The sequence below is a fragment of the Eutrigla gurnardus genome, assembly GCF_963514095.1.
Source record: "Eutrigla gurnardus genome assembly, chromosome: 3".
NCBI classification, from domain to species: domain Eukaryota; kingdom Metazoa; phylum Chordata; class Actinopteri; order Perciformes; family Triglidae; genus Eutrigla; species Eutrigla gurnardus.
The window spans coordinates 9,955,756-9,980,354 of record NC_139917.1 but is presented as its reverse complement, the minus strand read 5'-3'; the positions used below and the strand labels follow the sequence as shown (position 1 = coordinate 9,980,354).

At 43.7% G+C, this 24,599-nt stretch overlaps 4 protein-coding genes across 6 annotated transcripts; 2 read left to right on the top strand and 2 right to left on the bottom strand.

The window, feature by feature from the left end:
• Positions 1-639: 639 nt before the first annotated feature.
• LOC311011135 (heme oxygenase-like) lies at positions 640-2,769 on the bottom strand. Its single transcript, XM_084005894.1, has 6 exons — positions 2,637-2,769; positions 2,440-2,496; positions 1,995-2,106; positions 1,648-1,863; positions 1,285-1,557; positions 640-1,154 (listed from the first exon to the last, which is right to left on the bottom strand). The coding sequence occupies exons 2-6, from the start codon at positions 2,487-2,489 to the stop codon at positions 966-968; spliced, it is 840 nt and encodes a 279-aa protein (XP_083862020.1). The 5' UTR covers positions 2,490-2,496; positions 2,637-2,769; the 3' UTR covers positions 640-965.
• Positions 2,770-8,428: 5,659 nt separating this feature from the next.
• Positions 8,429-14,090, top strand: LOC311011134 (uncharacterized protein). 3 transcript variants are annotated; one of them, XM_084005891.1, is made up of 8 exons: positions 8,432-8,610; positions 9,358-9,686; positions 9,903-10,013; positions 10,392-10,514; positions 10,914-11,271; positions 11,372-11,431; positions 11,569-11,906; positions 12,092-14,090. In XM_084005891.1, exons 1-8 carry the CDS (start codon positions 8,523-8,525, stop codon positions 13,679-13,681), a joined length of 2,997 nt encoding a protein of 998 aa, XP_083862017.1. In that variant the 5' UTR covers positions 8,432-8,522; the 3' UTR covers positions 13,682-14,090. The 3 variants fall into 3 exon arrangements, with proteins under 3 accessions (XP_083862018.1, XP_083862017.1, XP_083862019.1); XM_084005893.1 differs by having other exon boundaries at positions 8,433-8,606; XM_084005892.1 differs by lacking the exon at positions 11,372-11,431 and having other exon boundaries at positions 8,429-8,610.
• Positions 14,091-18,491: 4,401 nt separating this feature from the next.
• LOC311010884 (centrosomal protein of 41 kDa-like) lies at positions 18,492-19,765 on the top strand (the record flags this gene model as incomplete). The annotated part of the gene is made up of 7 exons (XM_084005527.1): positions 18,492-18,590; positions 18,730-18,787; positions 18,866-19,032; positions 19,135-19,202; positions 19,296-19,410; positions 19,500-19,706; positions 19,758-19,765. Exons 3-7 carry the CDS (start codon positions 18,915-18,917, stop codon positions 19,763-19,765), a joined length of 516 nt encoding a protein of 171 aa, XP_083861653.1. The 5' UTR covers positions 18,492-18,590; positions 18,730-18,787; positions 18,866-18,914.
• Positions 19,766-20,024: 259 nt separating this feature from the next.
• LOC311010879 (uncharacterized protein) lies at positions 20,025-21,606 on the bottom strand. The gene is made up of 4 exons (XM_084005522.1): positions 21,263-21,606; positions 20,997-21,099; positions 20,632-20,903; positions 20,025-20,163 (listed from the first exon to the last, which is right to left on the bottom strand). Exons 1-4 carry the CDS (start codon positions 21,366-21,368, stop codon positions 20,129-20,131), a joined length of 516 nt encoding a protein of 171 aa, XP_083861648.1. The 5' UTR covers positions 21,369-21,606; the 3' UTR covers positions 20,025-20,128.
• Between the last annotated feature and the right edge of the window lie 2,993 nt (positions 21,607-24,599).

Genomic DNA, 24,599 nt, shown 5'->3' with positions numbered 1-24,599 from the left:
TACAGCAGTAGAGAGGAGCATCATTTCAGCTTTCAAAGATTTGGACAGTATACATGACATAAGATGACATTTCTGATTTACTCAGGCTGCTGTGCCTTTTTAAAGTTGAGGTAAGATAATTCCTGTGAAGTACAATCATTTCTGACGTTGCTTTTAGTTTTTGTATTAGTTGTCCTCTCGGGGGAAACCGATACCAGCACTGGTCTGATTTGTGTCACTATGAATTAGGCCGGAAATGAAGCCAGAAATGTGCTCTGGCTACCGATAAAAATCAGTTTGTTTTAATTTATAAAGCGCGCCACCGGTGCACAGATTTTAGGAAAATCATGAAACTACAATAAAAGTGGATACCAAAATGTAAACAACAACGATGTGTTGTCTTTCTGTTGTGTGTTGAAGCCGATCAGGTGCAGTAGATTGTTGAATAGCAGTTGTGTTCTTAAATTGTGCAATTAAATGTTCAGGTAATGTTTCCCAGTTTTTTACCAACTATTATAAGACCAAGGGCCAACACATGCACAGCATTAGTGCACATGTGGACCAGCTGCAACCTGAACATCAGCATCGTTCCCAATACAAGAAAATGCCAGCTGACGGACTGGAGAATACTTGACAAACTGAAGGAGGACGAGGAAGAGGTACTTTCTTCCAATAGAAGATTTTATTAAAAAGGGATCATATTTACAGTATTACAGGCACATTTATTGAACATTGTAATGCACACTGGGTAACGATGTGAGACAGAAAATAATACAAAAAGTAGAAATCAAAAATCACAGCTCAACTTTCGTGCAAACGTCGTAAAATAAGGTTTTCAGTTAAATTACAAAGACATTTTACAGTATTTTCTCAATTCACAGGTATTTACAATCTGACAACAGTTTGTCTGCAGTATCAGCAGCAGACCAACACATATAACTCTGTCCATATATATATATATACATATATATATATATATATCTTCTCTATAGGGCGTAGAATCCTATACTGACTGTGGTCAGAGCCACAAATAGTCCGAGCACCATCCGGAGCAGCGGGGTCGTTGTGATGATGGCTGCGGGCATCTGGAGTGTTTTTGCGTTTTGGGTAGAACAAGTCTGCAGCTTGTTTTCAGTGACGCTCAGCAGCAGCATCTTCTGCAAATCATCAAAGACCTGTAAAACAAAAGGCAAGAAATCCATCAGCTGCTCTGCTTAAACGATCACAAGAGCACAGGTCAGTCTTGTGAGTTAAGTTTACAGGGACATTTCTGTTTTAAGTTGCCCAACAGTCATCGCTCTGTACCTGAATGTTTAACTCAAACGCTCTGACAGCTTCCTCCAGCACACCGTTCCTCTCCTCCTCCGTGAGCTCCACGCTGTTCATCCGGCTGCGATACAGCTGTTTGAACAGTTTGGGGCTGGACACGCCAGGGAAGGCAAAGAATGACAGACCCTCGCTGCCCTTCAGCCCCATGGACTTCTGGGCGATTCGACCCAGGATCTGCCCCCCAGATAGATCACCTAGGTACCGAGTGTAAGCATGGGCAACCAGAAATTCTGGGTTTTCTTTCCCAATCTGAAAAAAACAGGGATGAAGAGTGTTTTTAGTATCAAACAGTATATGAATGATTGAGTGATAAACATAACATACTGTGCTGAAACATACTTGTCTGAGTCTGTGGCAGTATCTTTTAGTGGCTGCAGGGACAACAATCTTCTCTCTCCAGTCCTGGCCGTAGAAGTGTTCCAGGTCCCTCTCGATGGCCTCCAGTCTGGCCAGTTCAGTCGGGAAGTAAATGGGAGCGACACCAGTGTGGTGGGAGTTCCTGTCCATCTCTTCCTCCAAGGCCTTGTAGATTTCATACAGCGAGCACAAGAGGAGCTGAAGAAGAGGAGGAGGAGGAGGACAGGTGGTGTCAACGCAAAGAGATAACAGTAGCCAACAGCCCTCTATATGAAATGGTATGAACAAAAGTGAGATCGCTCAATAAGAATGGATTTGAAATATCTTACCTTGTACTGAGGCAGGCTGATGTTTCCTCGCTGAAAGCTCAGCATCAGTTCTGTGTTTTCTGCCCTGACGTGACTGTCCTTTGTCACCAATTTGATTTGTTCTGACAGATCACTGTAAAAAGGAAACGGGTAAGAGGTGAGAGAGGAAAGCATGACATGAACATAAGAACAGAGATGGGTACATGCGTTATACATTGTGTGGATTACAGCACCTATAGGTGTCTATCTGTCAAAGGCTACTACGTACAGCTGATAAGATTTCACGAGCATCAACAGAAAGCACACACCGTGCTAGAAAACCTGCTGTTGGATACTGCAGCACAAATAGATAACATTGTCTGAACTAGCAAGTTTAATGTTTTTTAAGAACAGTTTAAACACAGTAACTAGGAGCCTTTCAAGGATGAATATGTCGATGCACTAAATCACAGCAGCTCATTCTCACCTGTCATTCATCTGCTCTGCTGTCGTCTGTGTCTTCTTCTCTGACTCCATGGTTGCCCTGAAAAAAAGGTTGAGATTTAAAAAAAAAACATGCTTTTGCCATTATAATTAATATTTCAGAACTATAAAATACCAGCAAGAGGTTAAGGAAATCAAAGTGTGGCAAAAACAGCAGTGTAGATGTTGTGTTTTACTCACCAGTTATGATGCAGGTCTGTAGGTTTGGTAGCCGGTTGTCTGTCCACAGTGATTTGTCTCTGGATGAACAGTACAGTCTGTGCTCTGTGTGCCTTCAGCAGTCTCTCCTTTTATACGGCCCTCCTTTGTCTCCTCCCTCCAGCAGCGGAATAAAAACAGGAACTCACCCCTCACAAAACCTCAGCTTAACATGATATGGCAACTTCAGCAAAAACAGTAGGAGGGGACTGTGAGTTAACATGACACAGCAACTTTGAGAACAACTTGGAAAAGTTTTGAGGGAGGGACTATGGGACTAAGCGTGAGTAAGGCCGTTTCAGTAATGCCCTGGATTCCAGAGGGAGGAGGCCAAACGGTGACTGTGCAGCTTTGGAGTTCCAAAGTCGGATCAGACGAGAGGAGGAGCCGACTAAACATGACTGTGAGTTTCTGAAGCCAGAGAGAGGAAGTGTTGCAATAGCAACTAAAGTCAGTGAGAAAAGCATCCACGTGATTGTATCAAGACAATAGACCGACAGTTTCTTAGTTCATCAGAAACATGAACAAGTTGAACCACGTCGCTGGATCACTATCAGCAGTCACACAAGGAGAAAGAAAAGTAGAACAAGAAGCAATGCTGAGAAAGTAGAGCAGATATGAGCAGTGGAATAAAAAGCATATAAAAAAGTACCTTTTTTAAAAAAGGTACTTTTCTTTTTAGTTTGTCCTTGTTTGTTTAAAAACTTACTAAAAAAATACTACACTAAATGGCCAAAAGTATGTGGACACATAGCTATATCATCCTCAAAACAGGCATTAATATGCTGCTTCCCTCTCATGGGAAGGCTTTCCAAAGCCATAGCTGCACCAGTATGGTGAGAAGGCCTGGCTCGCAGTGGCGCTTTGTTATCCTTCTTGTCAATTTGACCCCAGCCATTTAAACCTTTAGAAAATGATTATAATCTAAATTGTTACCCAGGTTTATGCTTCAGGTACTTCATGTTTGTTGACTACATAAATAACCCATTACCCTCCCACCCCTTACATCCAGAATAGGTATTATGTGAAAAACATTAGTAGCACTAAATCTACCTGGTCATTCAAGTGGGGGGCTGGACTGTGATAACTTTCCATTTTTGGAAGTCAACACATTTGTAAATGCATCCAAAGACACTGAAAACATATTATGTTAATTATGTGTTCACCTATTTGCCCATTTTAAAGTAGGAAAAGTCACTGAATATGAAGCAAACAAATAATAATAATGTTACCCCAAAATTGACCCCACAGATAACAGATAACAGGAGGGTTAAGCACAAGTGCATGTCATGTTGAAACAGGAGAGATTTGCTGCTTGGAATCAATATTAACACATATAGTGTTTGGGCTCCAAGGAGAGGAGGGGGGATGTATACTGCACAGATCATACAGCACTTTGAAGCAGATTTGTGATTTCTGGCCTGGAAATCCAGCTGATGACAGACACCAAATTATTGGGCTAAAAATCAATCATCGATGCAGTGAAAAACATGCTAAATGGAATGGGACGATTGTATTCAAAGAGCAGTCTTGGATATATTTTAGTAGTTGAGTCCATTGGGAATAAATGACTGAAGCTTATTGTATTTTTGGAGTTTACTTGACTAAAACAGTCCCTCCCTCACTTGGAAATAAGAGGCCAGGCTCACAACCATTAAAAACACCACACTTTAGGCTGTAAAGTGTTACCTATGAAGTAAAGGTCCACATAAAACGTTTTATTTGAAACGAATGGGCGTATACTATGTAAAATGCATGGTGCAATAACTGTAGGTGTCAAGAAGTAAACATGAATCATCATCAAACAAACAAACCCTAACGGCTTGTTTGCCTCCGCCCAGCCAGCTGCACCAACACACACTAATGAGTCACCCATTAAATCACTCCGGGCTGCTAAACGTGAGTCAGCGGGAAGGACGGCCACATACTAAACGTGAGTCAGCAGCTTTCCCTCGACTGTTCGGTTCAGGCCGTAGTTGAGACTTGTGACCGACATGAAGTTAAATGTATTTGCTGTTGTTAGCTAGCTAACTGTTAGCTCGTCTCCATCCGTCGACAAAACCGGATGTAACTAAAGTTTCCCTTCCCGTCAACTCTCCAATTATAAAAGTGAGACCTTAACTTTCTGAAGTTACACTTTATTCTCCCTTTCAAGAATAACGTGTAACTTGGTGCTTTGTGTGCTTGTTCTCATGATGGTTTGTGTTACTCTATTGTGCAAAAACACAAGTTTCTAAAATAGTTTAAAGAGTTTGATAGGTTTGCTTTTGCAAGAGATGTGGAATGTTTTGCAAGAATACCTTATAGTTTCTAATGGTAATAACCTGTAATATTGCTGCTGTCCATCTCATGCCTGCTGTGCAGATGGATGGTGAAGCGGGCCCAGTGGGTGAAGTCAGCCTGAGAGACTTAAAGATGGATACGGAGCAGCTGGAGGAACCGGAGCACGGAGAAGTGGACTCTGAACCTGCACTGGTAGCTGGTGGTAGTTTAGATGAATGTCAGACATTCAGTTTTAGTAGAGTAACCGTTGTGGTTAGGGGTGTGACAAATAATGCCTGTATTATTCCAATAATGTCTCTTGGCGTCTGTCAATGATACAGTATTGTGCTGCGTTGGCTTAACTGCAGACACTTGAACTCTGAACTGTTCTGCTTCGTGGCTCTTTGTGGACTTTCACTTTAAGCTCTCCATAAATCTCTCTGAAACAAACAACTTTTGCAATGCTGTAAATAAATATGTGATTGATTGAATATTGATAGCTGGACCGTTTTCTTTGTCTGTTACACTTTTCTGTTTGCCTTTGACAGATAACTGGTTTGCACTTTTAGGAGTTGAGATACATTTGAATTCCCTGTGTGTGACAGCGTATTATTCACCTTTTTTCAGGAACCAGAATCCTTACTCAACAGGAAAAGGAAACACTCTGGTAAGGTGTCTGATTGACAACTCTAAAGTATGTCTCGGTTGAAAACGGTGTACAACTTTCAGCAAAAACAGCCCCGACCAATCATATGTCCACAAAAAATCTGAAAGGGCGATTCATGAAATGAAGATATGGTTAATGACATTGTTGTTTAACATAAACACATGACATATGCAGGTAACAGTGATGCTGAGCTTTGTGGAGCAGAGTCTCCTGGCTTTCTCCCTGCTTATCCAATCTGTGTGCCACAAGACCGATGGGAAGGAAAAGAAGAGGTGAGACAGCAGATGATATTAAATGATTTTTACTCCGTCAGGTTAAGTGCAAGAACTCATCAAAACTGCCTGTAATTTCACCCCTTCCCTACTTACTCTCTCTGCCAGGAAATCCAAGACAAGTTGTTGCATTCCTGTTGCACAGCAGAGGACAGCATTGCACAGGTTATCATCTGTTGTTTACTTTCTACTTTCACGCCCACCCATCACTTCCCTACCTCTCTGTTTTGCCAAAGGCAAGTCCGAGCTCCACGTTGGAGTACTGGGTGTACCCAGGAAACCAGCACAACATGGCCGACTGTCCTGGAACCATGACAATCATCACCCCTCCTGCCACTCCAGCAACCCGCGGACCTTCTCGGTTCATACCCGATCCTGGGTCAGTGACGGCCTTTCCTTCTGCAGTGAGCTCTGTGGTTGATTCCATGGTGTCCGGCCCCTTGACGGACACCTGTAGTCCCATTAGTTCTCCGTGTGATCCCGCCAGATCAGCCTGGGACACTCTCAGATCCACATCAAGGAGTGTCGGCTACTCGGACCGGGATCCTGTCAGTGCTGCAGCTCACCTACACCTGTTGGGAGAATCCTTGTCCCTGATTGGACACCATCTCCAGGAGACAAATGTGAGTTTTCTGTGAAATACCAGTCCTGGATACTTTTATTACAAAGATCAATGATTCTCAAACTTGTTTTCAGACAGTCCACAGCAGGATGATACTTGCCTCATGCTGCATTCATTTAAAATGTGTTGGTGTTCATAAACGGCAACAACCAACGCTACTACATGGTGTCCTTTTTAAACATTTAAAAAAAATCTCACGTACCTCCTTTAGTACTCCAAAGAACCCCTAGAGGTACTCCTACGCCCATTTAAGAAACTCTGACATGGATAATGAGGGGCTGCACCTTCATAATTAGATATCTGTGTTTTAATCTCTCCAGTCATGATGTAACTCTACTGAAGTGTTGCTTCATGAACCCAGAGTGCTGAACCAACACATTTAGGGTGTTATGGCACACTGGCTTAGCAAATGACTGTTTGAGGATAAATGCAACAAGTTAGTCAATACAGCTCAGTTTTCAGGCTCTTTAGTTAACGGTCCCAAAAGGTGCCCGTTTTAATTTATATACATTAAAATAATCAATTTGTTTTCTTTAGCAGCTGAGAGAAGGTGTGCATTAAAAAGAAAAGGAATAAAAGCTACACACATTTACACTGAGCAGCCTATGTTATTCCAACTGAGTGAAGAAAAGTGTCTTTCATCAAGCCCCTTTTTTAATTTCTAATGTTCATTAATTAAATTGATTAGATTATGATTAGTTAAATATAGATGTAAAGAAAACTCAACAGAAAAGTGTAACTATAGAATCCTTATCATTTTTTTAATTAACAAATATTGTATGGTACTGAAGGTGAAAGATATTTACAATGACCAACACTAATTTCTACAAAAACATATTTAGGTTGAAGGACAGATATGGGAAACTGTTTTCTGTCCTAGAATTCATGAATCTGTCCACACACTTAGGGATTAGTAGAGCATAAGGGCAGGTTTCATTTGGCCCCAGAGAAGATGAAGCATGCATTAAGAGATGATCATTGCTTTTCTTTACGTCTCTGCAGAAAATGGTGAGTGTGTCGAGCAGCTTGTCTCTGCTCTTGGACTCTCTGCTGTGTTCCCTGGCTCCTCTGATCTGCCTCACCGCACAGATACCAGAGCTGAGGAGCTGCACTCAAAGCACACTGGTGAGAGATGCCGCCAATAACCACGGTGCATACGCAACTTTACACGCTGATCATAAAACCATTTCTTTAAGGCCTCCACTCTGGAAAACATTGCCTACGTGATGCCCGGCTTGTGAGTCATGATGAAGACCCCACTAACCAAGTATGCTCTGATATGCTTTAAGACACTTTAGGTTAGTTTACACTTGGAAAATGCATCTAAAATCGATTTTGCTATACAAGAATATTTGTTTGCACTACAAAAATTATTTGTTTTTAGCACAAATGGGCATGTTTACTTTAATATGTTACTTTTCTGTAATCCCTTTTCAATTAAAAGATGTGTGAAGATTAAATGATGTAGTTTTGTTACTGACTAGATATCGACGCGGTGGATGCAGTCAATCGGCTTGGACTCATGGATGAACTGATTAGGTTTTGGAGGTCAAAGGTCGAGGTCACTGCTTCGAGGTGTTCGTACAGGATGTAGGGTGAAACTGCAATGTACTACTTTGTGATCGCCCGTTGATACGACAGCAACACAAGCAGAGTGCAGTTCCTCGTTGATTCACTCGGACGTTACCTGCCCTCTGTCCTGCAGGATCTTAAAATATGAACAGGCATATTTTACTGGTTATTAACCTGACAAATGAAAACCTGAAGGACATGCTAATGTGACAGTCATCTATATGTTTTCACACGTAGTGGGTGTGGTAGATAAAAGAAATGTAGAATGAGTCATGTGCCCCGGGATGCACCTCCTCCGCCCATTCTTGGAATGCTTCGTAGTCTGCGGATAGAGAAACCTGTTGTGCACAGGAAAAAATGCACCTGGGCATGTGTTTAAAAATTGGGAGTGGTGAGAGGAGAACCTCCCTCAGACTGCAGGTCTCACCTGCGTAGGCAGCTTTTAGTCGTCGACATGCACTGAAGTTGTCTGGATGAGACGAGATTCAGTGACGACTGGAAGAAACGTAGCACAGAAGACGATTCATGAACGCACATTAAAGTCCTCACGCAGTCGAGTAAGTATGTTATTGTTTGAATGATTCTTCTGTTTACTAAACTATCATCTGAATATTAAAGTGGCACTTTAAATGGTGCAGCATATGGTAGGTAGGATAGATGAAACGACTGTCTGTACAGCTACACTGTCTCCTTTCAGTATTCGTTTGATACCAGGTTTAAATTTCTCTTTAGTACTAAATGTGTTCGCTTGTCATAGTGAAGGCCATATGTTCCTTATTTTTGTGTGCATTTGTAAGTGGATGTGTTTTGTGCGTGTTTGCATATGATTCCACAATATAAAATAGAATGTAGTTGGACAGGACTGGCAAGGTGTGGCGTATCAGGTGCTCTAAGAAAAAAAGGGATGCAGTGAGCGAAAGAAGGAGAGGTTCCAGTGAAACGAGAGCTTCATGTGGGAGCACAGCTATTACCTTTTTGTTCTTGCTAACTCGGGTGAGAGGATGAAGTGAATATGAAGAACAGAAAGGTGACACTAATTGTGTTCAAAAAGAACGCTGCCTTCGAGTCGTATCACCATCACAACTGTTTGTTTCGACGCCACTCATACACTTCAATATCGGATCAGATGATTAAACTACCCAACCTGTCCAATTCTGTTTTTCCAGTTTTTTTGGCATGTGGTTTCATCTTCTAAAAGTCAAACATTTGGCTACAGCCACATTGATTAGCATGCATTCTCACAAGGCAACCTTTTGGGTTGGGTAGCTTCCTCTCAAAGAGATTTCCTCTTCCTCTCTCTCTTTCCAGCCATGAGTGAACACTTGAGAAGGAGCTCCTACGGGTCCTCCGATCTGAGACTTGTTCTTTTGGGAAACATTGGATGTGGAAAGACTTCTTCAGCAGACACTATCCTGGACGAGCTGGCCCCCATCGCTCCCATGGCCTCCAGGAGCTGCCAGCTGCGACAGGGCATCTCTGAGGGCAGGAGTGTGACTTTGGTGGAGGCGCCGAGATGGTACTGGAACGGTGGGGAGATGGACGACGGCGTCAGGCAGGAGACGCGGCGGGCGGCGACGCTGGTAGCACCAGGCCCACATGCCATTTTGCTGCTCATACCTGTTTGCCAATTCACAGAGGTTGGTTGTCTGTTTGCTCTTCCACTATTTTTCATTTACCCATGGCAGAATTTTTGAAGTTTTACAAGTCAAAGTCATGCTTAGATATTTTTTTCAGTAAAGTACACTAAAACATATGTTGGTATACAGGGTGGGGGGGGGGGGGGGGGGGTCATTTGTGAATTTAGCAAATCAAGTTTAATATTAGTCGTCTTTCTCGCCACCTGGTGTCCCCAGATGGAGTGTCGTGTGCCTGCAGAGCTGGAGGAGGCGTTTGGGAAGGAGGCGCTGGATCACACCCTGGTCCTGCTGACCTGTGGGGACTACTTGATGAGAAAAACAGTGGAGGTAAAAGAGTTATACACTCTGTGGTGTGTTATGATCTACATTTCAAGCACTCTTAGTTTTAGTATGTTTAAAGTCTTGTGTGCACTTTGGTATACTGCTATTCAAATCAAGAGTTGTGACACACTGACTGGAATAAAGGCCATCTGTCTAAATTTTCAGGTGAGGTTTTGCAAACTAATTTTAAACAATGATGTGTCATTTTGTGCAGCTTGAATATTGACAGAACTGCTGCTTCTTCCTCAGACGTCTACAGTATTTCCTCACTGTTCGCTATGTCCAATGCACTAATCAGCTCTGTGTTTTTTTTTTTTTTTTATTATTTTAAATAACAGCAGGAGAAAGTGGTAACCCCTGTCAAATCTAAATTGTTTTCTTCAGGAATACCTGCAGCAAGAACACCCCGGCCTGAGGCAGATCATTGAGCGCTGTGGTGGGAGGTACCATGTCATCAGTAATCGTCAGCGTCAGGGCAGGGAGCAGGTCCGTGAGCTGCTGGAGAAGGTGAGACGTTGGCGTTGAGAACAATTTACGGCGTCAAGAGTAGAGTTTGCACGCGTTTCGCAGCCCGTGTTGTGATTGGTTTCACTGATCGCACACCGATTATGGTTCTCATCTCGCAGTTGAATCAGTGTTGGTGTATAGTTAAAAACATTTGTAGATTTCTGTCTAGAACTTTTTTAAATCCACAAAGTGAAATTCTGTTTTATTGCATACTGGACGTGGTAGAGCTCTTTGTTTTATTTGTCAGAGAAGGTGGATGAGCATGCATGGTTTCCCATCAACGCCCTGTTTCACACTTCTACAATCACACAGCCGTAGTGGGGACTACGTGCCACTATAATAGGGAATGTGAGTATGGGGGCATCTCCTAAATGTATTGTTTATCTTTTTATGTAACAGGTGGACAATATGGTGACGAAAAATGGGGTTTACTATATGAAATCAGCCCAGGAGCGAGAGCTGGAGAAACGGGTGAGCGACAGAAAGCGAGAACTTATGGAAAGTTACAGAGCTCAAAAGGAAGAGAGAAGAGAGACGGTCGCTGCAACGCACGTCCCAAACACTGAAACGCAGAGGAGGGTGGAGTATAGCAGCGCCTCGGAGAGGAGGAGGAGAGAGGAGAGGGCTGAGGTGGAGGGAAGTGTGGGTGTGAGCCAAAGATCTAACGGGCTTCATTCAACTCCAGCACCAGAGCAACAGCCAGAGCTGCATCACGACGGGCAGGTGGACAGGACGCCCAGTTTCAGACTAAATGCAGGTGAATGTATTCATTTTTTTTATCCCTGTTATTCTACATCACAATGCCATGTGTAAAAATGAAACCCACAGCACTCATATTTGCTGTATTCCCTCTGTAGATGGAGCTATACTCTCACAAATGTCTGAGGTTAAATCAACTCCGAAAGTGGTCACAACTTGTGAGTCGCAGGCTCCCACTGTCTCATATTGCCCCTTAATAGTGCACTGCTAATATGTTAGGATATTATTAAAAACACAAAATAAATCATTGCAATTTTCCACATTAAACTCTAACTCTCCGGTGATTGTTTTTCAGTTCACCACAGAATGAACAGCTTTGAAGAGAGATCCCCGGAGGCGTCTCCCACCTCCCTTCCTCGTACGCCCGTCTTTTCCTCTTCCCCCTCCACACCAACCCTCTCCTCCTCTCCCACCTCATTCCCCTCATCCTACTCTCCTTCCTCATTCGCCTCATCGCCCTCATCTTCGTCCTCTCCGGAGCTACGCCTGGTGCTGCTCGGGCGATCTGGAGCAGGCAAGAGTGCGGCTGGCAACAACATACTAGGGTGGGAGGAGTTTGAGTCACGGCCGTACAGTCTCAGAGCGATCACTCAGGAGTGTGAGAAAAAGAAAGCAGTGGTTGAAGGAAAACCGGTAAGTGTTTACCTGATGTTTTCAGTTCTTTTCACTCATCCCATCCATGTGCCATCCCATGTCCCTCCTCTACCATATCTAATCTTTTACAGTCTTCTTGTTTTGTGTCATAAAACAATTAAATATTGCTGGTTTTCCATGAATCAACTCTTCATATTGCTGCATCTCTCCTCTCTCACCTGCAGGTGGCAGTGGTGGATACCCCAGACTGGTTCAATTCAGAACAAACCCCAGACGAGGTGCGAACTCAGATCTCCTCATGTGTTGCGTTGTCCAGTCCCGGTCCGCACGCCTTCCTCATGTGCGTCCCCTTAGACCAGCCTGCAAAGACCGAGCTGCAGGCTCTCGGGGCCCTCGAGGCTGTTTTTGGCCCAGAGGTGGTCCGAAAACACACCCTGCTCCTCTTTACGTACGCAGATAAACTGAGGGAGAGCGGGAAGGCAGGGAACGAGAGCGTGGAGGCGTACATCGCTGGTCAGCGGGGGGATTTGCTAAAGCTTGTGGAGAAATGCGGGGACAGGTTCCATGTGATGGAGACGGGAGGAGGCGTGAGGGACAGGAGGAATGTGGCGGAGCTGCTGGAGAAGGTTGAGCAGATGGTGAAGGAAGGTGGAGGGCAGTGCTATTCCCATCCTGCTTTTCAGGAGGCGGAGGACAGAGTGAGGCAGAGGCAGGTAGAGATAGCAAGGGAGAGAAAGAGGGGAGAACTGGAGCTTAGCTCTGAACGACGGTTACTTTATCCCTACATGCAGCCTGTGGCCGAGGGAGAAGAGGAAGTGAGGGAGGATGAGATTGAGAAAACGAGGGATGAGGCGGAGATGAGTTTAAGAACAATGAAAATTGAGAGCCTTCCTCCTATTACACGCTCCACCATGTCGCCTTCACTTCTCCAATCCGTGATGGAGAAAATGGAGTATGGTGCAAAGATGTTACCCAAACTGTTGGCCGACAGCTCTGTGTGGGTCGGTGAGAGAGCGAAGAAGTTGAAAGGTAGTCCGGTGTGGGAGAACGTCGGCAGCAGAGCACAAAATGTCCACAAGATGGTGGCTGATAGTTCTGTATGGGGCAAGGTGGGAGCGAGTGCTGGACATATGTCCAAAGTAGTTGGAGATAAGGTGGGAGCGAGTGCTGGACATGCGTCCAAACTAGTAGGAGATAGAGTCCCCAAGGTGGTGGTGGATGGTTCTACATGGGTGGGATCTGGAGCAAAGTCTGTAGCGGCTAGTCCAGTGTGGGGAAAAGTTGGTTCAGGGGCCAAATCGGGGGCCATTCTGGTGGCAGACAGGTCCATGCGTGTCGGAGCTGGGATCGGAGCCGGGGCAAAGAATTTGGCACAGAGTCCTATGTGGGGAAAAGTAGGATCCGGGGCCAAAACCGGAGCTGCGCGAGTTGGAGCTGGAATTGGTGCCGGTGCAAAGAAGGTGGCGGAGAGTCCGGTGTGGGGGAAGGTGGGCTCTGGGGCCAAAGCAGGGGCCAAAATGGTGGCGGACAGCTCATTGTGGGAGAAAATTGGGACTACTGCTAAACAGGTGCCCAAGGCCGTCATAGCGGGCGCATTACTGGGTCTGGTACTCGGTGTGTTTTTGTGGGGTGTGATTGGTGGAGCCATCGGGGCCGCTGCTGGATCTGCGGTAACTGAAGTGGGCCGACGGAAACTCAGCAACAAAAACACGTTGGAAAAGCCGGGCGAGGCTGCAAAAAATGCAGAGAGAACGGTGAACGATGGCATAGACTCTCTGGTGACACAAGGAGGAAAAGTACTGAAAACTGAATGAACAGATAATGTTTATAAAATGATTAACAAATGTAAAAACATTTGGTTGTGAATTAGTACCATCAGAGGGTATGACTCAAACACAAAGGCAAGGGTCGACACTCTTCTGTTCTTTTTTTTTTGTTGCTTTCTTTCTACACAAATGGACCACAAGTTCAAGGATTAATCTCAAAATACGTTTATTGCTATAAGTTTCATTCCAGCACTTATTGAATGAAAATGGGTATGACTTGTTTTAGGTGTGACTGCCACTCACGCTTAATCATATGAAGATTTGGACTAAATGAACTCTGCTAAACTTGGTTAAATCGATGTTGGTGATGCAAATGATAAGAGAGTTAAGGTGCTTGTCTGTTTGCAAGATGTGTCAAATTATGTAAGAAAATAAAAATGCAATTATTTTTAACCTATGCTTTATTATCTGAATATGCTTTATATATCTTCAAGGTGATAAATAAACTTAATTTATCTATGACAATTTGCAAGTTATACATTGTACATCGTCACTGAGCATTTTCTCCTCTTATGCTCTACTACGTATAATTCAAAACATTAATTATACAATAATTTGTGTCTGGGCAAATATGTTCTGCAGTAAATCTCTGCATCCTCATTATTGGCACGTTAAGGCTGCTTTAGGAGTAACAACCTTCTAGCTTGTCCCATTTTTCCAATGAGACCTGCAGGTTTAGTCTGATGGAATAGCGCTGCTGGTATTTCTGTGTGGAAGTGGGTGTGTCCAGAGGGGCACAACGGAGGGGGGGAAGCCAGGGCTTTATCTCTAAGACCCAGGCTGGCCAGCATCACCCTGCTTGGCCTTGTGTATCGAATGAAGGAAAGAAGGTTAACACACAAGCAGTCCCAGCCAACATTATACGGTTTAATTTTACTGACCGACATCTTTGCAATATTTAACTTACAGTACTGCAGATCAAATCACACGTTAGCGTTCCTCTAATATAATATTATATATATATATATATATATATAGGTATATATATATATATATATATCTCCATCTCCACTCAAAGGGCAGATGATGGAACACAAATAAAGCTGGTAAGTTTGAAGGTGTGAGCAGAGCTTTGAGCACGTTAGGCACAAATAGTTATACTCTCTCCAGCTGAACTCTGCTGAAAATCTAAGACAACCAAAACACTGTGAAATGTGAAAACTGTAAAAAAAAAAAAATGACATATTATTCCCACACTCATTGTGGGATGCCGTTTTTGCCTTTTGAAAGGTCAAGTGAAGAGATTACTAAGGTGAAGTAGCTCTCTGTAGTTCTTCCTTACCAAGTATGTCTCTGTGATGATGAAGAACAGACTTTGCAGCTGCGCCCCAGAGACACAGAGAACATCAGCAACATCCGCAGGTGTTTTAAAAAAAAAACTCAATAGCTAATTTGGACAGATGGAGATAAGGTTGAAAAAGTTCTAAGCTACATGGTTGAGAACCTCTGCTCTGAGGCATGACACCAGTGTGCTGCAGTAATATCAAATCTACATATCGTATTTTGCTAAATAACTCCCAACAACACGGTAAATTCATCGTGTTGCAACAAAAAAACCTTTAGTTTGTGCAATTAAATGTGTGACCCCTCAGTCCTCTCTGTGGTTTCACAACCAAGCAGGGGGGGGGGGGGGGGGCAGAACAGCCTGGCACAGCAGAGCGGGCAGAGGCGACTGTAGAGCAGCGTTGTGAAAGCACCTCTTCCTGTTGTGTGGTCCTGAGACCGGGTGTATAAGGGCTTCCTAGAGCATCCACTCGTTTTTCGTTTTCCCCCTCTCCCTTTCTCCCATGCAGTGGTTGCCTTGCCACATGTCCAAACACACACACACACGCACACACCCACACACACACACACGCACACACACACACACACACACACACACACACCCACACCCACACACACACACACACTCACCCCTGCCACCACCTCTCCTCCAGGAAACTCATTGGCCGTCAATGAGACAGCACTAACTGAAGGCGTTTCCTGGAGCCGAGAACTCAGGCAGAGACGCAGCAGCACCACTGCACAGCTGCAGCTCACCCCAAACTTCTCTGTGACTTATGCAACCCCACCCCACCACCACCACCAGGCTGAAGCCCATCTCCAACCGCATCCCACATCCACCCTGAGCCTTCCCCACACAACCGCACGCCTTAGCTGTTACATGAATCTGTTGCCACTCGATTGCTTGGACACACACACACACACACACACACACACACACACACACACACACATTAATGCACAGGCACATCTAAAACATGTTGTAACATTTCCTACTACTTTATAGACTAGGCCTGCATTTCAGATACTCCACTGTATTTATTTAACAACATTTGCTACTATTCCCTTTGCAGATTGATTAGTAATACAAAATTAAAAACAAATAATACATGATGATATATTATTATACCATATTCCACCTGGCAGTGTTTAAAATAATGCATTTACTCTCCTTGCTGTAAGTGGCGTTTTCTTGCAGAGGCCATTGATGATGGATGGATGGATGCCTCTACTACAGCAACTCCGGATTAAATCTGACGGCCGGCCAACACTAGAGCTCCGTAGTACGGAGAGGAAGAGAGGTTTTTGGACCTTTAATGAGGAGAATTACGTCCGCACTGAGTGGCTAGCTGGTAGCGCCAAGCTACAGCGGCTATTCTGCTGGCCCTGTCTCCTGTGTGTGTGTGTGTGTGTGTGTGTGAGTGTGAGAGAGAGAGAGAGAGAGAGAGAGAGAGAGAGAGAGAGAGAGAGAGAGAGAGAGGCGTGTGTCAGTCCTGGTAAAATGATGCTGGGCGCTCTAGTTCCTCTGACCACGGGAAATAGCAACATGTAACATCCGTTTTTCTGCTCCCACCCCGTAAAACATCTTAGAGGTTGTGTCTCGCTTCCTCGTAAATGTTCCCTACGCCACTGGTTACCATAAAATCCTCATTTAACTGAATTAACTGAATTTTGCGGCACATCAAATTAGTGAAGGCTCTGAATATGGACCCGCAGCCTAATATGAATTGGTTTATATCAAATAATTAAAAAAAATATGAGGAAATTAAGTTAATTAAGAAAGCGTTTGATAATTGAGAGGCATCGCGGATAGAATGTGTGACCCCTATGCCAAAAAACAGTAGTTTTTTGAATTTGTAACAAGGGATATTATTCCCCTGTGACATGAACGCAGCACGGCCTGAATGCAGCGCTTGGCAACCAGCGCGCATTCGCAAAGAACCTTTTTGTAGGAGAGGCGGAGTATCCGCGTCTCTGATTGGCCAGTGAAACAGCGCTGACAAACCGCCAATGAGAACGTTACACTTGGACGCTATTACGTGTGAAAGGATGGCGAACCGGAGCCTCGGCAGTAAAGAGGTACGGTTAACAGCATTTCTTGTTTTCTATGTAACCGCTAACTGTAGTACAAGAAATAGCGGTGTTTAACCGCTAAGTGTAGATAATAAAACGTACTGTCAACACAGCGAAACATATAGCTTTCCTAGCGAGCTAGCTAGTTAGCTATGATCTATGCTAAGTTATCATGTTGCCATATCAACGCAATGCACCTGTTACAAAGATGTCGTTAGCTAAATGAGCTCTTTCGGGAAACTCCCATGATTGCAAGCTAACTGAACTACCGTCAGACATTTGACAGCCAGTGTTTGTTTCCGGTCACACAGCTAACACACAACCTCGTTGTCTGTTCCTTCTAGTACACAAAGAGCATACCCCGGAATCCAAAATATGACCATGTCAAAACCAAGCTGGACACAGGTATCTGTGCATATGTATTTCAATGTAACAAACTGGTGTCATTTGCTATGACAGGTATAAATGCTTATTGCTTATATTCTTTATTTATAATACAGGATGTAGCTATACTAAGTATATGGAAAGACAGGATTACAATGAAAAAAGTGAGTAACTCATTTATTTCTGTGACCCTATTTTTATTTTAAACAATATTATGTATAAGGTTGAAAACAACAGGACTCATTTGAAGAGGGATCAGCATTGGCAAGTCATTTTAAAATGTTAATATTTCTACTCTATGCACTTTATTTGATGCACTCTAACATCACATTTGTTTTATATTTTAAATTCAGTAAAAAAAGAAAACTTGAATCCAGAATTATTATTTTTTTACATGACTAAACTGTAATTTCCAAGTCCCAAATGTTATAGATATAAGTATTGTCTTCCTAACGGTCCTAACAGTCCTTAGAAACACTTTCCAGTCTGCCCAAAAACGGCAGTGCTGGCGTTAACTGAAGCACTAGGGGGGTGAGGAGGAGGACTTGGGAGCCAGGTGAGCTGTGTTCAGTACGGCTCCCTGGGACGGCTGAAGTAATTACACAGTTGTTTTAAGTAATAATCAAACCCAGCGATCCCATCAGGTGTCTGACTTTTTGAGTATCATCAGGACTTTCAGGCTCCTTCCTACTCAAACTTTCTGTCCCCCTTTTTTTCAGATTTCAATTACCGAAACGATGAAATATTCGGTAAAAGTTGACGACCTTTGCACAAATGGTGAGCATCAATGTTTATTTTCTTGCAATACTGTGAAGGCTTGCACAATACATGTGTCGTATTCCTGGGAAAATCCATTGTCCAGTTATGTCTGTATTGGAGATGGCGGGAAGAGAAACCCTGATCCCCTTACAGTGTTTAATAGTTGATGGACTACTTGCTAGAATTGTTTTGATTGGACGGCTTTGAATTCTTTTAGCTCGGTTAGTTACGTTCATTTACAGACAGCAGGATAATATTCTCTTTGCGTTTCCTCTTTGTGTTCCCGGTGCAAACGTCTCAGATTCCTAAACCTGTTTTTCCTCTCAGATACTTCAGGTCACCTCTGCAGCCGATCTGAATGAAAATGAGACTGACAGCGAATCACACGACCCAGGAGGTAACTAACACAATTACTCATTCAGCCAACATTGGGAAACTTTATTTATGTCCAGATGGGCCCTTAACATTTTAAAATTGGATTCAAACTGTCTGTCGCTGTCAGTGGATGTGGGTTAATTTCCCCTCGCCTCTGTCAGATCGCCAGGATGCAAGAGCCGAAGACGTTTGCCGTGCTGAGAGGTCAACCCTGCACAGGTACCGTGCAGCTTTGCACCCTGGGAAACATTACTGCTCACATTTACAGCTTCAAACTTCTTTCACTTACACTTACAGTCTTATTAACGGAGTGGGAGAGCTGAACCTCAACAGGAAGCATCAGGAGATGGAGACCATGTTGGTGTCCAGCCCCCAGCTCGGCGAAAGGCCCTACCCCGACTGCCCCTACCTGCTGCTGGACGCACGGGACCGTGACCAATACGACTGCTGCCACATTATTGGTGGTAAGTTTTTTTATCACCAAACCTCTTATGAAAAAGGATTTCTTGTTTTAATCCTCTCTCTCTCTCTCTCTCTCTCTCTCTCTCTCTCTCTCTCCCCTACAGCACACAGTTGGCCCGTTGCCATGGTGACTCGAAGAATGCACCCCTTCACCAAAGACATGCTGAAATATGTATCCTTCAATGCAAACGACACACCTGACCAGCCCTTTTGAAAAGCAGTCAACTGACCATCGTCTTGTCTGAACTTAACCCACCATCCGTAGAAAAACGCAGCTGGGAAGATGGTCATCGTGTACGACGTGGATGAGACTGTAGCCATCCAGGCCGCCAACATCATGTGTGAACGGGGATTCGAGAATCTGTTTCTGCTGTCTGGAGGTAAAGTAGCAGCTGAGTGGAGCTCACATCTGTGCGTGTGGTTGCATGTATGAGAAGAGCGATCGTCCCACTCTGCTGTCCTCTGCCAGGTCTCAAGGTCATCGCTCAGATGTTCCCAGAAGGGCTGACGACGGGCTCCATCCCGACCTCATGCATGACCTCTCCCAAAAAGCTGAAGGTGAAGAAGAGCTCCCGACCGCCGCAGCCGCCGCCGCAAGCAGCAGAGGAGTGCTGGCGCTTTACCTCCGACGAGGTGGCCCAGATCCAGAGACAGCTGGAGGAGATTCTCGCCAACAGTAAGTCACACTGTCAGAGTGACGTTTTGTGTAAATGTTTTTGGTTCGTAGAGTTTTGACAAACTCGTTTCAGAAATTGTGGCTTAGCAATTGTAGAGAAACTGTAATTAGAGCATTGTTTAGGCGTTTCCCTTGGAAAACTACCCCACTAAGTTTGAGGAAAATAGAGCCAAAGTTCTGACAAAGTTATTATTTGTGACTTTATAAGCAGTCTTTGATGTCCAGAGGAAATTCCTTGGAAGATTTGCCTAATTTAAACTAGAATTAATTAATTATTGTTCTATTATTAGAACATTATTCAAAAAACTAAGACCATACATCAGAAAAAGTTGCCTGTTCCGTCACTCTGCTGCCCTTCAGTGTTTGCATTTGTTCCCTGCAGGACGCCGGTCCAGCCGCGGGTCAACCAGCAAGTCCCGGCCTCAAGCACCCAACGCTCGCAGTCGCTCCTTGGCTGCTAGAAAGGACGGTGGCAGGCTTCCGTTTACGTCATTGTTTAAATACGAATAAATAAATTGCATGGTAAATAAACTAAATGGTTAAATTTACAGAAATGTGTGGTTATTAATTGGTTTTAATGACATTATTTTATGGAAAGAGGTTGTATAATCATTTATATTTGATGTAATATAACAGTATATGACACTCAAAATAATGTGATTCATCTTTCAAAACATGTCATAAAACTGTTGAAAAACTAGATATTGGGTTTAAAATTGTATATTGTAAATGTATATTTAGTTATTTTATGTTGTTTTTAACGTTTAATTACAAACATTTTAGGTTTTAAAACGAATGAAATTACCCATAAAGATTGTAAATTAACATTGAAACATGAACAGCTACAATTTCCCATTCTCAGTATTTTTATTCAACTGTAACAGGTAACCAATATTACAGCAATATTCAAAAATCAATTACATACAGGACGAACACCTTTGACACCGACTCCAGGCACTGGCGATGACCTCACGGGAGTCCTCCCCTGCCTGCTCCACTGTCCTCCTGGCCGTCAGGTTGTTGCTGGGGGCAAGAACACAGACAACATCTGGTGTACGTGGCACAATAGCACTCACCAGCTCGATCCTCAGGTCCCTGGCGCAAGCCCCCGGCGTCGCCATGGCACCAAAGGATAGGCATCGTGACGAACCCATCCATGATGCTGCAAAGGTGGGAGTCCCTGACAAGAAGAACAAACTGGAACAACACAATGGAGAATTATTATCATGCAAACAAGATTATGATCAACATCAGACATCATTTGTCAAATGACTTCCAAAACAACAATACCTTTTTGTCTGGAGACTCGGTGGGATGACCAACTTGTGACTCCCGCCGGTGCGAGCAGAAGTTGGCCACTTCCTCACGGCATGGCGATGACCAGTTCCATGGGCTAGTTAAAAAGACTAAATCACAGTCAGAAATTTCATTCATAATTTATAATAATTATATAAGCAAAGCTCTTTCCACTAGGTCAGGTGTACAAATATAGTGAGAATACACCTAACAATTAAAAAAGTTAAACACTTAATGATAAAAAACGTTTGAGTACAAACCAGAGGGTCTGCCGGAGAAAGAGATGACAGGCTCCTGCCTGTCACACCGATCCTCCATCCTCTGCTTGGCAGCAACGGATAGCTGATGGTTCTTCCATCGAGGCATCCTAAATGAAAAAAAGGCACACTGGCCAAAAACGTTACCAGGAATATAACAGTGAAAACTTGTATTGAATGCAGTCAAACAAATAGAAACCCATTCCTTTGAGACTCAAAGTGTCCACTAGTCTCCTCCCTCTGATGATTTTCTCCACTGCAAAAATAAATAAATAATTTATTCATATAACATCAAGTCATATATCATATCATTAAAAGGTCATCTCAGACCACTAATCATACAGAGCTGGACTCTACATCTATTCTCTATAATATAAAAATGTTCTTAAACATACCTGTCAGCAGTGTAAACACAAACGTAAAAAATGTGTATATATATATATATATATATACACATTTTTTACGTGTGTATATATATATATTTAGCTGTCCCAATGTGGTCTCCTCTCGTTGTCCAAGGTCCAAAGTGTCAAAAGCCAATCCAAAGTCCAAAGCCAAATATCCACAAGCCTCTCGTGAGATGCGTAAATGGCGCTCAGAAAAACTTGAATATCCGACTGGCCGATTGAAGACGCAACGTAGTGTATAGAGTGCCGAAGCGGAAGCAGGAAGTAACGGCGCCATGGGTCCTTTCGGAGCGAAAAAAATGAATGGTGTTCAATGGACGGAAAATAATTATTATCTGATCCCCCGGTCGTTATGCCTTGGATTACACAAATGTTGTTTATAGGATTAAATTATAATTTTCCATGTCAAGAGTTTGACCGTTTATTGTGCAATTCTTCAGTTAAAATTCATTGAGAAAACACAATGATAAAGACTACATGTTGTGTCGCGTATGTGACGTCACGTCATCGCCCTTTTCCCTCCCCATCGGCGAAGTTGAGGCTCTCCACATGACCCGACTTATAGTGGTTCTCCCCCCTTTCGATACTTTTATTCTGCCCTTGGAAAAAAGCGGTGAAGTGGAGCAGAGAAACAGCCATCTCGGCGGACTTCGGACTCGGCGGGTGGTGACGTATATCATTCGCGACGAGAACAGCGAGGAGCTGTAGTTCACAAAGCGGCTCACACAAAACCTAACTTTATCAAAACTCTTCGCGCTTAATTGTCGTCTTCTTTGCGTGAAAAATTTTCTTTAAATATCACAAAGAACATATGTGAAATCCATGGCACAATTCAAACGGGACCAGAAAATAATTTGTATCTACCCATTGAATCGCATTGATATTTTTTTGCTTTTGAGGACCCATGTCCCGGAAATGGAGGGGCGGGACTTCACCACTCTATAGAGTATAACGATGATATCAATGCGATTCAATGGGTAGATCCGACAACGGAACAGAGTTCACATGCGGTGATTTCCAAGCACTGCTCAGGAAAAACCATGTAAGACATGAAACGTCAGCTCCGTATTCCCCACACCAAAACGGAACTGCAGAGAGGGGTTGGCGTACTCTTTTTGAGATGGGTAGGTGCATGATAGTTGAAAGTACACTGCCAAAGCAGTTGTGGCAATATGCAGTTCAAACGGCAGCAATGGTACGCAACAGGTGTTATAACAGGCGTACAGGGCAGACTCCTTATGAGCTGCTGACCAACAAGAAGCCCAATGTGTCTAAAATGCAAAAGTTTGGGTCTGCATGCTACACCTACAAACAGGACAAGGGAAAACTTGATTCCAGATGTGATCAGGGGCGTTTTGTAGGTTACGATAAGAACAGCCCAGCGTATTTGGTGTATCATCCAGATACGAATAAAGTACAAAAACACAGGCTAGTGAAGTTTGTGAGCAAGGCAGCTGTGGAGAAACAGACACAGACAGGTGAGCCAGATCCAAGCGATGGCGATGATAGTGTGAGACCCAGGACTAGTGAGATCACTCAAGGGGTTAGTAGGGGTACAGAAAATGCTCCAGAGCCAAGTGTACGAAGTAGAAGTGCACATAGTGATAGTCCAGGTACAGTACCTAGGTCTAGTGACCATAATCACACACAGCAGAGTGATGAACCCGAGAGTAGAAGGTATCCAGCTAGAGAAAGGAGAACACCGAGTTACTTAGGTGACTTCATAACTGATGACTGTGATAGTGATGGGGTTCATATCACGGTAGACTACTGCTGCAGAGCGGTGTGTGGCGTCCCACAGACATTTGGGGAAGCAATGGGGTCAGCTAACTCAAAAGAATGGGCAAAAGCCATGGATGAGGAAATTCAGTCTTTAAACGAGAACAAAACCTTTATCCCGACAGCGTTGCCAATAGGCAAAAAAACAGTGGGGGGTAGGTGGGTTTACGCTGTTAAGACTGATGTAGATGGAAAGGATAAATACAAAGCACGGTTTGTGGCCAAGGGTTACAGCCAGAAAATGGGAGTAGACTATGGGGAGACGTTTAAACCCACTGCAGACCTGACGAGTGTAAGGGTAGTGCTACAGAAAGCGGTACAGGAGAATTTACTCCTGCACCAAATGGACGTGAAAACGCCGTACTTGCACGCTCCCATAGACTATGAGATCTACATCAATCCACCAGAGGGTTATCAAGAGAAAGAGGGTATAGTTTACAAACTAGAGAAATCACTATATGGTCTTAAACAATCCGGGCGAAATTGGAATAGGGTTTTGCATGATTGTCTAACTGAGAATGGGTTCACGCAAAACCCAGCCGACCACTGTGTTTATGCCCAAGAATCAAAAGAAGGGAAGGTGATCATAATCATATGGGTCGATGACTTGATTATTGCGGCAAGCAATGAAGAGAAACTGAAAAAGGTGAAAGAGATGCTTGCAGAACAGTTTAAAATGAAAGATTGGGAATCGATTTCAGTCAGTCAGATGGATGTATAAAGATGTCACAGGAAAGGTATACTAACAAGATACTACAGCGTTTTAATATGCAAGACTGTAGGATCAGAGAGACACCCTGTGAGCAAAAGCTAGAGTATACTGAAGATGCAGTAAAGATGGAAGACGTCAGGCTGTACAGGGAGGCCGTAGGAAGCCTAATATACCTAACTATTGTACCAGACCAGATTTAAGTTTTGTATTGAGCAGGTTATCACAGTACTTTGCTGAGCCTACAGAGGAGCAGTGGGTCACTGTGAAGCACGTACTAAGATACCTCAAAGGCACTGCAGAGAAAGGGTTAAGTTTTAGGAGAGACGACAGTGAGAAGCTAGGTATACAGGCCTACAGTGATGCCGACTGGACGGCTGATACCAGTGACAGACGCAGTACCACAGGCTACTGTGTGAGCCTTAGTCAGAACAGCTCCCTAGTC